The sequence below is a fragment of the Symphalangus syndactylus genome, chromosome 11 (assembly GCF_028878055.3).
Source record: "Symphalangus syndactylus isolate Jambi chromosome 11, NHGRI_mSymSyn1-v2.1_pri, whole genome shotgun sequence".
In the NCBI taxonomy this organism is placed as follows: Eukaryota; Metazoa; Chordata; class Mammalia; order Primates; family Hylobatidae; genus Symphalangus; species Symphalangus syndactylus.
Window position 1 is genome coordinate 99,974,235 of NC_072433.2, and position 15,955 is coordinate 99,990,189.

General features: G+C 39.4%; 1 protein-coding gene across 10 annotated transcripts in view; it reads left to right on the forward strand.

The window, feature by feature from the left end:
* DCP2 (decapping mRNA 2) overlaps positions 1-15,955 on the forward strand; it is a 53,953-nt gene that overhangs the window by 16,074 nt on the left and 21,924 nt on the right. For all 10 annotated transcript variants that reach the window (XM_055298401.2, XM_055298400.2, XM_063612916.1 and 7 more), the window contains exons 4-8: positions 26-124; positions 9,825-9,977; positions 10,098-10,210; positions 10,308-10,415; positions 12,695-12,830. In XM_055298401.2, the coding sequence (XP_055154376.1) occupies positions 26-124; positions 9,825-9,977; positions 10,098-10,210; positions 10,308-10,415; positions 12,695-12,830 (609 nt within the window). The remainder of the gene's footprint in view (positions 1-25; positions 125-9,824; positions 9,978-10,097; positions 10,211-10,307; positions 10,416-12,694; positions 12,831-15,955) is intronic.

Consider the following 15,955-nt stretch of genomic DNA (forward strand, 5'->3'; position numbering starts at 1 on the left):
ATTTTTACTTCTGCTTGTTTTGTAGGTACTACTGGTTCAGGGGTACCTAGCAAAATCAGGCTGGGGATTTCCAAAAGGAAAAGTAAATAAAGAAGAAGCTCCTCATGATTGTGCTGCTAGAGAGGTAAGTTATTCCAGTTTGATACACAGTAAATTTGGCTATTAGGGTCTGAATGCATTTTTTTTAGCCATATAGACTTCTTTGAACTCTTTTAACCCTTTCTAGAACGTGAGTGCATGAAATAACTTGATTTTTTTGTTAACATCACTGTTGTTTTATCCACATCTCTTTTTTTTTTTTTTTTGGGACGGAGTCTCGCTCTGTCACCCAGGCTGGAGTGCAGTGGCGCGATCTCGGCTCACTGCAAGCTCCGCCTCCCGGGTTCACGCCGTTCTCCTGCCTCAGCCTCTCCGAGTAGCTGGGACTACAGGTGCCCGCCACCACGCCCGGCTAATTTTTTGTATTTTTAGTAGAGACGGGGTTTCACCGTGGTCTCGATCTCCTGACCTCGTGATCCGCCCGCCTCGGCCTCCCAAAGTGCTGGGATTCCAAGCGTGAACCACCGCGCCCGGCCCCACATCTCTTTTCATTTATTCTTCTCTTATCTGTTCTCATTTTTTTTTATGGTCCATTTTGTATTATCTCTTGTTCCTTTCTTAGACGATATTTTTCCCACCTTTCCCTTTAGAATTAGATTTCCTATTGGTAAAACATTTTGGCTGTTATCCTTGTTTTATGTTTATAGCCTTGGCTTCCTGACAAGTGCACAGTGTGGACTTTTGTAAGAAGTTGACATTTGTTGCTGAAAACCCACTCAGACTTTCCAGTGCCTATAGGATAAAGTTTAATTCTTTAAGTATTTAGACTCTGTCCCCTCTCCCCCACACAAATCTTAACCATTTCTGAATTTATCGTATTTTCAGTCAAAACAATTTATTCTCTCTCTCTTGAACTTGATTGATTTGTTTCGGCCTTTAAATTTTTGCTGTTATGGCCGGGCACGGTGGCTCACGCCTGAATTTGGGAGGCCGAGTCAGGTGAATCACCTGAGGTCGGGAGTTAGACCAGCCTGACCAACATGGGGAAACCCCATCTCTGCTAAAAATACAAAAAATTAGCTGGGCGTGGTGGCACATTTGTGTAATCCCAGCTACTTGGGAGGCTGAGGCAGGAGAATCTCTTGAACCCGGGAGGCAGAGGTTGCGGTATCACCATTGCACTCTAGCCTGGGCAACAAGAGTGAAACTCTGTCTCAAAAAACAAAACAAAAAAAAACCAAATTTTTTTTTTTGCTGTTATTTTCCTCCCTAGAATGTCCTCTCTTGTTCCTTCTGTTTAGCTCCTATCTAGATATGTTTCTAAACCCAGCTCAAATCCCTTTTCCCTGAAGGACTGCCACTGCCACCAACTAACTCTGTGTATAGGGCTTAAGTTTCTTTTCTTTCTCTCTCTCGTGTGTGTGTGTGTGTATGTGTATCTGTGTGTGTGTGTGTGTGTGTGTGTGTGTGTGTGTATAAATAGTAGAGACGGGGTTTCTCCATGTTGGTCAGGCTGGTCTCGAACTCCCGACCTCAGGTGATCCGCCTGACTCGGCCTCTCAAATTCAGGCATGAGCCACCGTGCCCGGCCATAACAGCAAAAATTTAAAGGCTGAAACAAATCAATCAAGTTCAAGAGAGAGAATAAATTGTTTTGACGGAAAATACAATAAATTCAGAAATGGTTAAGATTTGTGTGGGGGAGAGGGGACAGAGTTTAAATACTTAAAGAATTAAACTTTATCCTATAGGTAGTGGAAAGCCTGAGTGGGTTTTCAGCAACAATTGTCAACATCTTACAAAAGTCCAAACTGTGCACTTGTCAGGAAGCCAAGGCTATAAGCATAAAACAAGGATTATAACAGCCAAAATGTTTTACCAATAGGAAATCTAATTCTAAAGGGAAAGGTGGGAAAAATACCACCAAAGAAAGGAACAAGAGATAATACAAAATGGACCATAAAAAAATGGGAGGCCGGACTCGGTGGCTCACGCTTGTAATCCCAGCACTTTGGGAGGCCAAGGCGGGTGGATCATGAGGTCAGGAGATCGAGACCACGGTGAAACCCCGTCTCTACTAAAAATATAACAAAAAAAAAAGTAGCCGGGCGTGGTGGCGGGCGCCTGTAGTCCCAGCTACTCGGAGAGGCTGAGGCAGGAGAATGGCGTGAACCCGGGAGGCGGAGCTTGCAGTGAGCCGAGATTGCGCCACTGCACTCCAGCCTGGGCGACAGAGCGAGACTCTGTCTCAAAAAAAAAAAAAATGGAAGGCCGGGCGCGGTGGCTCACGCCTGTAATCCCAGCACTTTGGGCGGCCGAGGTGGACGGATCACAAGGTCAGGAGATCGAGACCATCCTGGCTAACATGGTGAAACCCCATCTCTACTAAAAATACAAAAAATTGGCTGGGCCTGGTGGTGAGTGCCTGTAGTCCCAGCTACTCAGGAGGCTGAGGCAGGAGAATGGCGTGAACCTGGGAGGTGGAGCTGGCAGTGAGCTGAGATGGTTCCACTGCACTCCATCCTGGGTTACAGAGCAAGACTCTCTCTCAAAAAAAAAAAAAAAAGGAAACAGATAAGAGAAGAATAAATGAAAAGAGATGTGGATAAAAGAATCAACAGTGATGTTAAAAAATTGTAAATATACACACACATATACACATATAATTATTTTTGGTGTAGGCTCTCGCTTTGTTGTCCAGTGGCAACATCATAGTTGTTTTATTTTTATTTATTTATTTATTTGTAGAGGCAAAGTCTATGTTGCCCAGGCTGGGTTTGAACTTCCGAGGTCAAGTGATCTCTCCTCCTCGGCCTCCCAAAGTGCTGGGATTAGAGACATGAGCCAGCGTGCTTGACTGGGCCTTAGTTTCTTAAAATGAAGTTTAGAATGGATGTTCTTTGAAGTTCATTCCTTTTTTTTTTTTTTTTTTTTTTTAAAGACAAGGTCTTGCTCTGTTACTGAGTCTGGAGTACGGTGACATGATCATAGTGCACTGCAGCCTTGACCGTCTGGGCTCAAGCAATCCTCCTGCCTCAGCCTCCCAAGTAGTTGGGACCACAGTTGGATGCCACCATGCCCAGCTAATTTTTTTTTTTTTTTTTTTAATGATGGTGTCTCACTATGTTGCCCAGGCTGGTCTTGAACTTCTGGGCTTAAGTGATCTTCCTGCCTCAGCCTCCCAAAGTGCTGGGATTACAGGCATGAGCCACTGTGCCCAGCCTTCATTCTTACTTAAAATTCTGTTTTAAAATCTTACCAGTTAGCTCTAGCAAACATTAGTCTCTGAACTTCAATAGCAATTATTGTCTTTACTGTTTACTATTAATTATATAATACCTTGTGATGGATTGTTTGCCGTATTCTTATTTCTTAACATTTATCACACAATTTATCATGTATCGCACAATTCTTGAGATTTGAGAAGTTGAACTAATAGGAAGTATGATACAAGGGAAAGCAGATTGGCCTAGGAGTTGAAAGATTTTTGTTCTAGCGTAGATTTTGTTACCCAGTACCCTAGAGACTTTAGTCACTTAACCTCTGTAAGACATAAAGACCTTTAAGGAGATTCACTCAAGTCCTTTAGAAGTAATATCTTTAAGGAAAAAATTCTAAGGTGGTAGTGATTTGATGAATTTAAGACTTTTTGAAATGGTAATATGGATTTTGTGGCATATTTCATTAGAATTCATTGCCTTGTATATGTTTGACTCGATTTCCTGCAACAGTGTTTACTGCCTACTTTAAGTTTGGGTGTAACTATTAATGAGGGATAATAGTTAAAATTTTTACAAACTGCTGGTGGTTGTTTATTGTAGGAAAACCATTAGTGGTTATTCACTTTGTAATAGAATTAAAAAATGATTGAAAATGCTGTATTTTAAATTTGATATGGAACAAGTTGCCCAAGCTATTATTTACAACAGCCTATAGACAAAGCTGTTGTGTATGAGTAAAAGAAAGTGAATGTACAACTCTTAAAATTGGAAGCAGTTTGGTGAGAATGTGACGAATTGCCATATCACCTAAGAGCTTAAGTTTTCTTTCTGTAGAGGGTAGGAAATGAGACGGAGCATTTGTAAAAGTCCTTCCTTTTATTTCCTCAAACTTTGTAGTTCTCTTGCTCATAAGGAAGGATAAAATAGGTATCAGTAGTATCCTACTTAGAGGAATTGATTGTAGCTCTGTACATGGAATTAGACTGGTCTTACGGCAGTAAGGTGGTTGTCCAGGTCAGGAAGAGGATATTACATTAGTTGGAATAACAAAACAGTTCCATTTTAGGTTTTTGTCTTGGTTTGAGGGAAGCACAGGCATTCTGAAGAGCCATAGTCTCTTAATTTCAGGGAAAATTTTTTCGTTTTCATATAAAAATTCCAACCTCTAAACATTCTTTTTGATCTCTATGATATCCTTTTATAGCTGACTAAGGAACTTTAATTTCAGTAAATTTTTGGATTAGGATTTTTAAAGGCAAGTTTGACTTTTGATTTTTAAATGACCGACTTTGTCATAAAGTTTGGGATTAGGGTGAAGTGTTGCTGTTTTAGTCTGTGGGGGCTACCATAACAAAATATCACAGATGGAGTGGCTTAAACAACAGAAATTTATTTTGCAACGGTTCTGGATGCTGGGAAGTCCAAAAGCAAGGTGACTTATAGATTAACACCTTGCTGAGCACACTTAGGCCTTCTTGTATATATTGCAGAGAGAGCTCTGGTGTCTCTTCCACTTGTAAAAATGGCACCAGCCCTATCAGATTAGGGCCCTGCCCTTATGGATCTCATTTGAGCTTTATTACTTCTTCACAGCCCTATCTCCAAATACAGTTACATTGGGAGTTAGAGCTTCAACATATGAATTTTTTTGGTGAGGGGACATAATTTAGTCCATAGCAGTGGCCTTTTTTGAATGATGAAAGTATTCAGCTAGAATTGCAGTTTGTCCTTCTGCCACTTGGTGGTGCTGCGGTATAAAAGAAGCTCCACGGCTTGACCCTGTGACATTACCAGTTGTAAACCAGATGGTTATTCCATTCTTCATAGTTCATTAATGTCTCGTTTTTCCTTTTCATTTCCACTTGTATTTACAGATGAGGAAAGATTTTGTTCTAATTTTCTAGCTACTGATTAGACTTACGCTGATGTTTTAAGCACTTTCTTTTCTCTTGCATTTAAGTTACGCAGTTGTACCATGGGTGCTTACAGTTTTAAGTTGCTAATAGCATTTTTATTTAGCTTATTATAGCATTCATACAGTTATATTAATGTTGTTATTTTATTATAATTGGCATTCCAGAGGTGTTTTGTTACACTGTAGCAGAATTTGACATATCCTCAAACGGGGAAGGGCCTGTGGGCTAAGCCTAAAGCAGCAGTGGCAGACAAGCTACTTAGGGAGAAGGTGTAAGTAATCATCAATAGAGAGCTAAGGACAGACCTTTTTTTAGCAGACCTTTTTTTTTTTAGGGCAATCTTAATTAGTAATTTCCAATCTTCTATTTGACCTTTTGGCTCACCTTTGTTAATTTGACTATTTTTGAATAGTTTATGCGATGAAATAGATTTAGGACTGTCAAAAGACAAAATGACAACAAATTTTAAGATTGTGATGGGTTTATTTGCAATTTTAGAATTACGCAACATTTTATTCCATAAAATAGAATGAGCATTCCAATGGCTGAGCAAAGGAGGTTGGCTTTAAAGACAGAAAAGAGCTGAGGAAAGCAGAACCAAAAACCAAATGTAGATTGGCGTTTCACAGTTAGTTTTCTTCCAAAGGTTAAAGCAGAGGGGACTTCCTTATCATGCTAACTGAAACTGGTCTGTTTTGGGATTTGGCTATTAGCTCTTTTTCTCCGGATTTCTTGAAGGTTAGGAGAACAACTTAGTTTTGGTTTGGTGGCATGGAATGTTAGCATGAGTAATTTCATTTTGTTTAGGTCTGTTGGGGCCTAGTGCGGGAATGCAGTCCATACTGTGGCCTCCTATAAATTTTATTTAACGGGACAAAGATGTTTTCTAGATATTATCGAAAGCATAATAATCTCAATTGTATTTTTGTTGTGATTTGTGGTGAAACATCAATTTTCTTGAGGATAAGCGAATAATACTTAGCTGTTCCCTTGTGGTTTCAAGATTTAATATATCGTTCCTTATTATTTGGCAAAACAATGGTTTATTGTAATGAAACTGACTTTCATATGCACTTATATAACTTAATAGAATTAATACAAAGCAACTATTGGTCAGTTTATTCTGCCTCTTCCTGTAGGCTTATAGGATGAAGATTATAGACAGGATTTCATTGTCTTTGTACACTGCTGCTCTTTGGGTTACACTTTTTCTTTTTTTTTTTTTTTTTGAGACGGAGTCTTGCTCTGTCACTCAGGCTGGAGTGCAGTGGTGCGATCTAAGTTCACTGCACCCCAACCTCCGCCTGCCAGGTTCAAGTGATTCTCCTGTCTCAGCCTCCCCAGTACCTGGGATTATAGGCGCACGCCACCATGTTTGGCTAATTTTTGTATTTTTAGTAGAGATGGGGTTTCACCATGTTGGCCAGGCTGGTCTTGAACTCCTGACCTTGTGATCCACCAGCCTTGGCCTCCCAAAGTGCTGGGATTACAGGTGTGAGCCACCGCTCCCGGCCCTTTGGGTAACACTTTAAAAGAAATTTTACGTGTGGATTTTTATCTGATAACATTTGAGAAGTTGATACTCCTTTTGCCAGGAGAATTAAATGCTGTATTATAATACAGCAGTAGATGTGATTCACAGGAGTTGTGGTATAAAAATTTTTGTCTTTGGTGTCTGTTTATATATTTCAACTATTAAAACTTTTTCCTGGCAAATATTTGATGAGAATTCTTGCCTAATTTTACAGGCAAATCTGTGTTATCACTTTTAGAATTGATTGAACAGTTTGAATCTACCTCTTTTAGTGCTGGTGGCCCTTGCTATTTTGCCTCGTGTCGTACTACTTCCTCCCGTGAAATTCTTAAGCTGTAGCCATTCCCAGCTTTCTAAACAGAAGGCCTTTTTTCTCCTTGTTGGTTTGGCAAACTCCTATTTATCTTTTAAGTCCTAGCTCCAGTTTATCCAGCAGAATAGGCTGCTGTCTGTAACCAAAGATGACCATCCCCCAGCTCTCAAAGACGTCTACTAAAGGCTGAGTTAGGCACCCTCTTCTTACCTCATAATACTTATATCATATTAAAATTTTTTCTGTTGTAGACTGAACTCCTTAAAGGGTGCTACTTGGGTTATTCATTACTAAATTCACTGCCTAGAACAGTGCCTGTCACTTATTAAGCACAAAGTACATAGTTGAGTGAAAGCACTAAGAAGTAAACATTCTAGCTACGTGACCCCATAAAAATTACACTGAGGATGAGATAGTGTCATATGTAGAGAAGAATAGATTAATTCAAAGAATGGACTTTAGTTAATGTTACACCATAGTTGCTATATTACTTTTGATAAATGTGTGTGCAGAGTTTTTTATTATTGCTGAATTATTTAAGAGTAAATTGCAGACATAATGCCCCTTTGTCCTTAATTGCTTCTGCAAGTATGTTTTAAGAACGAGGAGTTCTTTTAGGGCAATTACAGTGAAATTCTCAAATTCAAGAATGTAACATTGATATGGTGCTGTTTGTTATCTAATAATGGACAGTTCATGTTCACATTCACTAATTGCCCATTATGATTCAGCAGTTCCCACCCATTTGCCTACCCAGGATCCAATGCATGCTCATTTGTTGTATTTGCATTTAATTGACATGTCTCTTCAGTCTCCTTTAATCTGAAACTGTTCCTCACTTTTTCTTCAGTACTTTTTTTTATTAAGCATCTAGTTAGATACTGTTGGTAACACAAAGATAACAGGCTCTGCCCACGAGGAATTTAGATTATATAGTTTACTTTTAGCATAATTTCCAATTATGCAGATTCACATAACTAGCTATGTTTACTTATTTCTGATTTTTGAGGCATTATTCAAAGAGCAGAGCTAAAGAGAATAACTATAAAACTAGAATTAAGGAACATATAAAAATTACTTTTTAAACCTTTTTCTGTTGTTTTTTTTTGAGATGGAGTCTCGCTCTTTTTGCCCAGGCTGGAGTGCAATAGTGTGATCTTGGCTCACTGCAACCTCCATTTCCTGGGGTTCGAGTGATTCTCCTGCCTCAGCCTCCCGAGTAGCTGGGCTTACAGGCATGCGCCACCCCACCTGGCTAATTTTGTATTTTTAATAGAGATGGGGTTTCTCCATGTTGGTCAGGCTGGTCTCTAACTCCCGACCTGGTGATTAGCCTGCCTGGGCCTCCCCTTAGTGCTGGGATTACAGGCGTGAGCCACTGCACCCAGCCTTTTTTTTTTTTTTTTTTTATTGTTATTTTTTTTTTTTGAGACAGGGTCTGGCTCTGCAGTGGGGCAGTGATCACGGCTCACCTCAGCCTGGAACTCCTCGGATCAAGTGATCCTCTCACCCCAGCCTACTGAAAAACAGTAGAAATTTTTCTACTTCACTACTGAAGTGATCCTCTCACCCCAGCCTAACTAGAAAAACAGGCGTGCGGCCGGGTGTGGTGGCTCATACCTATAATCCCAGCACTTTGGGACGCCAAGGCGGGTGGATCACTGGAGGTCAGGAGTTCGAGACCAGCCTGGCCAACATGGTGAAACCCCGTCTCTACTAAAAAATACAAAAATTAGCTGGGCATGGTGACGGGTAGCTGTAATCCCAGCTGTTCAGGAGGCTGGGGCAGGAAAATTGCTTGAATCTGGGAGGCAGAGGTTACACTGAGCCAAGAGCCCACCATTGCACTCCAGCCCAGGCAACAAGAGCAAAACTCCATCTCAGAAAAAAAAAGAAAAAGAAAAACAGGTGTGTACCACCATGCCAAGCTAATTTTTATTTGTATTTTCTGTATAGATGGAGTCTCACTGTTGCCTAGGCTGGTCTCGAATACCTGGGCTCAAGTGATCCTCCCTCTTTGGCCTCCCAAAGTACTGAGATTGCAGGTGTGAGCCACTGTGCCCAGTCCTATTTTTTGAAGTGCAGTTACACACACGCACACACACCCCCTGCTACCTACCTGCCTGAGTTTTTAATATATTCTTGATATGAATGTATTGTCTCTTCTGGTTTATCTTTTGACTCTCTCTCTTTGAAGACACTTGCACACATTGATAGGTAAACTTTTAAGTGAAACAGCCTTAATTGTTAAAATTATAAATCTAAGCCATCAAGATTAATTTATTAATCAAAAACGTTATTAAGCTCTATCTCAAGCAGTTGATTAGACCTTAGTTTCGAAGAAAAGGAAAACCAAAGCGTCTGGACTTTTACTCTGATGAGAATGCTCAGACAGCTTGCATGAGTCAATTGCACATGATTGATGATTTAATTACCTTACCTTCTGTATATAAATGTTAAGATTTGGAGAGTGGGAAATCTTGAAACCTCTATCACTAGCCTTCAGAATTTTATTCTGGGAAAGGTATGTAGTTTGGGTGTGTTTGAATGTCAGCAATCAGGTCTACAGTGGACTGGTTCTCTATATACCTACCACACCACCTGTGGATACAGTATTAGAAACAATAGGACACAAGAACTTTTTTTACATCTCATGCATTTCTGTACCAGCCTGTCATTTCTAGAAGTAGTAAATACAAGTCATATCCCCTTTTTCTGAGTTTTTGTCTTTGGAATACATTTTAATGAACTAGAGGCCTAACAATTAAAATGAAAATCTCATCCAAATTTGTTGTTTCCAGGTCTTTGAAGAAACTGGTTTTGATATCAAAGACTATATTTGTAAGGATGATTACATTGAACTTCGAATCAATGACCAGCTTGCTCGTTTGTACATCATTCCAGGAATTCCAAAAGACACAAAATTTAACCCAAAAACTAGGAGAGAAATTCGGGTATGTAACAGGAGTATTTTCAGGTTACTGGACAGTATCCCAAATGAATAAGTAGGGAAATCCTTTTATAAACTCGTTGATAAAAATTAACTAAATGAATTATTTTCTTCTGTGTTTCAGAACATTGAGTGGTTCTCTATTGAGAAATTGCCTTGTCATAGAAATGATATGACCCCCAAATCCAAACTTGGTTTGGCACCTAACAAATTTTTTATGGCCATTCCCTTTATCAGGTGTGTTCATATTTCTTGAAATGTAACTTTCATGATTGGGATAGTCATCTTCTGTCTGTAGCCATATTTTGAAAGTGAATTCTTAATGTTTCTGCAGACCATTAAGGGACTGGCTTTCTCGAAGGTTTGGCGATTCCTCAGACAGTGACAATGGATTTTCCTCAACTGGTAGCACGCCGGCTAAACCCACTGTGGAAAAATTGAGGTAAAGAAATATATTCATGGAATCCTGATTTTCTGATAGTTTTTAAAAGTAGAATAATAGTATTTTGCTTCTAAAATTTGCAGAGGGTGTAAGATTTCTTTTTATAGATACTCTTTGTTATTGGTCTCACAGATAATAGAAGATTTTTTTAAAGGGTTTCTGATGAGATGAAAAAGGTTAATTGGAGTTGGAAAGGAGCTTCAGGCACCTTTTAAAATAGTATACTCAAGGGGATACCAACTTTTGAGATAAAACACTAGGAAAAGAAAAAAAATCTTGTGTCGTGTGTTCTTAGTGTTACTTCTCTGTTCTCATATCCTACTTTTAAGATAATTTAGTTTCTAAAGACATTTGGATAGAGGATATGTTGAGGTTTGTTTTCTTGTAGGGGAGAGGAAGGATGCTAATACAGCTTGTTAAATTGGAGATAGAACAGTGAAGACTTGGGCTTTTTAAAAAATTTCCCGGCCGGGCACAGTGGCTCACGCCTGTAATCCCAGCACTTTGGGAGGCCGAGGCAGGTGGATCACCTGAGGTCAGGAGTTCGAGACCAGCCTGGTCAGCATGGTGAAACCCTATCTCTACTAAAAATACAAAAATTAGCTGGGCGTGGTGGCAGGCACCTGTAATCCCAGCTTCTCGGGAGGCTGAGGCAGGAGAATGGCTTAAACCTGGGAGACAGAGGTTTCGCTGGGTCAAGATTGTGCCACTGTACTCCAGCGTGGGTGACAGAGTGCGACTTGGTCTCAAAAAAAAAAAAAAAAAAATTGTGTCAGAGACTGTGTATTATCAAGAGTGACTACAACCTGGACATAAACCATGAAGAACATTTGCTTGCTTGGAACTTTTTGTTTGTTTTTTGTTTTTGAGGCAGCGTCTCTCTCTGTTGCCCAGGCTGGAGTACAGTGGCATGACCACAGCTCACTGCAGCCTTGACCTCCCAGACTCAAGTAATCATCTCACTTAGTCTCCTGAGTCACTGGGAACACAGGCAGATGCCACTAAACCTGGCTAATTTTTTTTTATTTTTTGTAGAGATGGGGCTCTCCCTATGTTGCCCAGGCTGCTGTTGAACTCCTGGGCTCCAGTGATCCTCCTGCCTCAGCTTCCCAAAGTTTTGATATTACGGGTGTGAGCCACCATGCCTGGCCTCTGGCTTACAACTTAATTGCATCCCAGTCAGTTACAGAGTAGGGTGGGAAAGTAACTTTGTTAAATAAGCTTGTATTTTTAAACATACATATATGTTAAGCATAATCACCTTGTTAGAAAGTTGCCTATGTTAAATTCAGAGAGAGTTGATTTTTACATTTTCTGTAATTTGGATTTGCTTTTATGACAGAGCTTCAGAAATTAAATAGGAGTAAACCACCTGTATAGTAAGTATTTCTTAAATAGGTAGCATTCCATTTTAGATGGATATTCTGAAGACAGGAGCTTGGACTGAATGCCCTGATGTCTTTCAGAATCTGTTATTGTAATGTTAGTCAAAAGCTGGTCTCAAATTCCTGACCTCGAGTGATCTACCCTCCTTGGCCTCCCAAAGTGCTGGGGGTACAGGTGTGAGCTATTGCGCTCAGCCTGCATTAGTACAACATTTTAACAGATTCTTTTGCGGAAGAATTCGAGACTGGATCTTTACTTAATTTGCTCATTCATTATCTTGTGCCCTTTAATTTTATACTTTAGAGGGTGGCTTACTTTCTCAGATCATCTTCCAGCTAGGATGTGGTCTGTAACTGACTTGTGCAGGGTCAGAAAATTAGTAGGACATGGTGGTGCGTGTGCCTGTAGTCTCAGCAACTTGGGAGGATTGGGTGAACGGATGGCTTTAGCCTGAGAGGTTGAGGCCACGGTGAGCTGTGATCTGCCACTGCACTCCAGCCTGGTTGGCAGAGGGAAACCCAGTCTCAGGAAAATGTACATTCATTTGTTTCATCTAGATTTAGATTTATATTCTGCATATTTTTAAAGAGTACACTGTAATACTTATAGGGAGGAGATGGCCTGGATAATTTTTTAAAGTCTAGGATGAAAAATAATAATAGCATATTAATTCATTCCAGAAATATTTATTGAATACCGGGCACTTATCTGGGTGATGAGGATAAAGCAGTGCAGATTAAAATCTCTGCCCTCATAGAACTTACATTCCAGTGGGGGAGATAGACAGTAAATAAGAAAATAAAACATGTAGTCTATAAATTTAACTATTAAGGTGTTAAAAGAACTATAAGTGAACATTTTCTGATTTCATTATTTTTTAAATCTTGGTGTAGTCGAACCAAATTCCGCCACAGTCAGCAGTTATTTCCTGACGGTTCTCCTGGTGACCAGTGGGTAAAGCACAGGCAACCACTGCAGCAAAAGCCATATAATAATCATTCTGAAATGTCTGACTTTTTAAAAGGAAAGGTGAGTGATACACAATTACAGTCTTTTCAGAAATTTAGATCATTTGGCTTTGAAATCATTCTCAATTGAGGAATTACATCTTAATAGTTACAGAGAGCTCTGAGTTACTGATCAAAGCCTGTATGTTCCTTACTTGTGATTTGAAGCAGGGCTGAGGCTTTTTAACGTTTACAGTTCTTGTGTAAATCCACTACAGTGAATAATAAGAATTAACATCTGACTTTTGTGTATATGCTGCCAATGAAAGGTTCATTTAAAAATAAGTCATAAGGAAAATATTTTCTAAATTAACGTAAGTGGGGTCTATTGGCTTTTGTTGAGGAAGAAAAAGTAACAGCATATTATAAACTTTGATTTTCATTGTTGTATTCGAGTGTATAATTACACTGCTATGAATACTTGTTTTCCTTTTTCCACATGTTCTAAGCACCACTATTTATTTATTCATAACACTGTTAATGCACATTTTCATTGTTTCCAGTTTGGGGCTTTAACAAACAGTGCTACTATGAACATTCCTATACCTATCTTTTGATGAATATACACAGTTCTGTGTAACTAAAAGGAAAGAAAAGTAGAATTGTTGGATTACTGGATATGCCTGTGTTATTGAGTATCTATTTGCTAATTTCCTCAAGTTATTTATATCCTCAGCAAAATACATGAGAGTTCTAATTGTTCCACATCTTTACTAATACCTGATGTTATCTTTTTAATTTCAGGTTTCAATGTTACCTTTTTTTTTTTTTCAATTTTAAAAATACACTGGGCTTGGCTGGGCGTGGTGGCTCATGGCTGTAATCCCAGCACTTTGGGAGGCGGGGTATGGTGGATCACCTAAGGTCAGGAGTTCGAGACCAGCCTGACCAACAAGGTGAAACCCCGTCTTTACTAAAAATAAAGATAATTAGCTGGGTGTGGTGGCGGTCTCCTGTAATCCCAGCTACTCCAGAGTCCAAGGCAGGAGAATTGCTTGAACCCGGGAAGCAGAGGCTGCAGTGAGCTGAGATTGTGCCATTGCACTCCAGCCTGGGCAATAAGAGCAAAACTCCGTCTCAAAAAAAAAAAAAAATTGTGTGTGTGTGTATATACTGGGCTGGTCAAAAGTAAACTTTTGTGCTTCAGAAGACATTTTCAAAATAGTGAAAACGTAGCCCACAAAATAGGAGAAAATATTTGCAAATTATATATATGATAAGGGTTAATATGCAGAATATGTAAAGAATTCTTAGAACTCAACAACAACAAAACAACCTAATTTAAAACTGGACAAATGACTTGAATAGACAGTTCTCCAAAGAAGATATGCAAATGGCCAATAAGTACACAAAAGATGCTCAACATTATGAATCATTAGGGAACATTGTTAATAATTAGTGGTATCTCCACAGTGAGATATCACTTCTTACCCATTAGGATGGCGATAGTAAAAAACAAACAAACAAAAAAAACAGAAAACAAGTATCGGTGAGGATGTGGAGAAATTGGAGACCTTGTGCATTGCTGATGGGAGTGTAAAATGGTGCAACCACTGTGGAAAACAGTTTGGCAGTTTCTCAAACAGTTAAACTTAGAGTTACCATGTGACTCAGCAATTCCATTCCTAGGTAATACCCGAAAGAATTGAAAGCAGGAACTTAAACAGATAACTTGTATACCAATGTTCATAGCATTATTCACAATAGCCAAAAGGTGGAAACAGCTCATATGCCTGTCAACAGATGAATGGATAAACAATGTGGTGTATACACGTAATGGAATATCATTCAGCTTTAAAGGAATGAAATGAAGAAATGAAATTCTGCCCAGGCATGGTGGCTCATACTTGTAATCCCAACTCTTTGGTAGGCTGAGATAGGCAGATTACTGGAGCCTAGTAGTTGGAGACCCACCTGGGCAGCATGTCTCTACTACTAAAAATAAAAAAATTAGCCAAGCATGGTGGTGCGTGCCTGTAGTTCCAGCTGCTCAGGAGGCTAAGGTGGGAGAATCACCTAAGCCTGGGAAGTCAAGGCTGTGGTGGCGCCGCTGCACTCCAGCCTGGGCAATGGGAGTGAGACCCTATCTCCAAAAAAAAAAAAAAAAAAAATTCTGAAGCATGCTACAGTATGGGTGAACCTCGAGGACATTATGCTAAGTGAAATAAGCCAGACACAAGAGGATGAATATTGTATTAATGTTATTCTATTCCTAAATAGGCAAATTCATGGAGACACAAAGTAGAGATTACCAAGGCTAAGGGAGGGGAGAATAGGGAGTTACTATTTATTGGTTGCAAAGTTTTTGTTTGGGATGATAAAAGTTGGGGAAGTGGGTAGTGCTGACTATACTTAATGCCACTGAATTATACATTCACAAGTGGTTGATGTGGTAAATTGTATGTATTTTGTACCACAATTAAAAAACATGCTGGGAAGAGTGGAATGAAACTAAATTAAAAGTGTGTAGTAACATGAGTCATTCAAAGCCATACTTCCTTCGCATCACTTAGGTTATTCTTTTCCAGCTATTTTGGCAACTGGTTATTTTTCTCTATAGTTGGAATGTAAATTAACATTCTTATTTTATATATATATATTTTAGAAGATCCTCCTATTTATTCTATTTTTTCCAGTCCTCAAATAGCTATCTTTTCAATATCTCAAACGACAAATTAATGTTTAAAATGTTCGTTTCAATTTAAACTTAAGCATTTTTTGGTAGGAAAATTATCTTAAAGCAATTTAATAGCAAGATTTAAACTATTGCATGTCTAAGTTTAGGAGTAATGGCCCACATTTTAAAAACATGAATTTTAGCCGGGAACGTTGGCTCACGCCTGTAATTCTAGCTCTTTGGGAGGCCAAGGTGGGTGGATCACCTGAGGTCAGGAGTTTGAGACCAGCTTGGCCAACATGGTGAAAATCTTCACCGACCCTACTGAAAATACAAAAATTAGCTGGGCATGGTGGCATGTGCTTGTAATCCCAGCTGCTCGGGAGGCTGAGGCAGGAGAATCGCTTGAACTTGGGAGGCGGAGGTTGCAGTGAGCCAAGCACTGCGCTCCAGCCTGGGCAACAAAGTGAGACTCCATTTAAAAAAAATAACAGTAATCTTTGTTATTTTGTAAAAATATAGTAAAAATT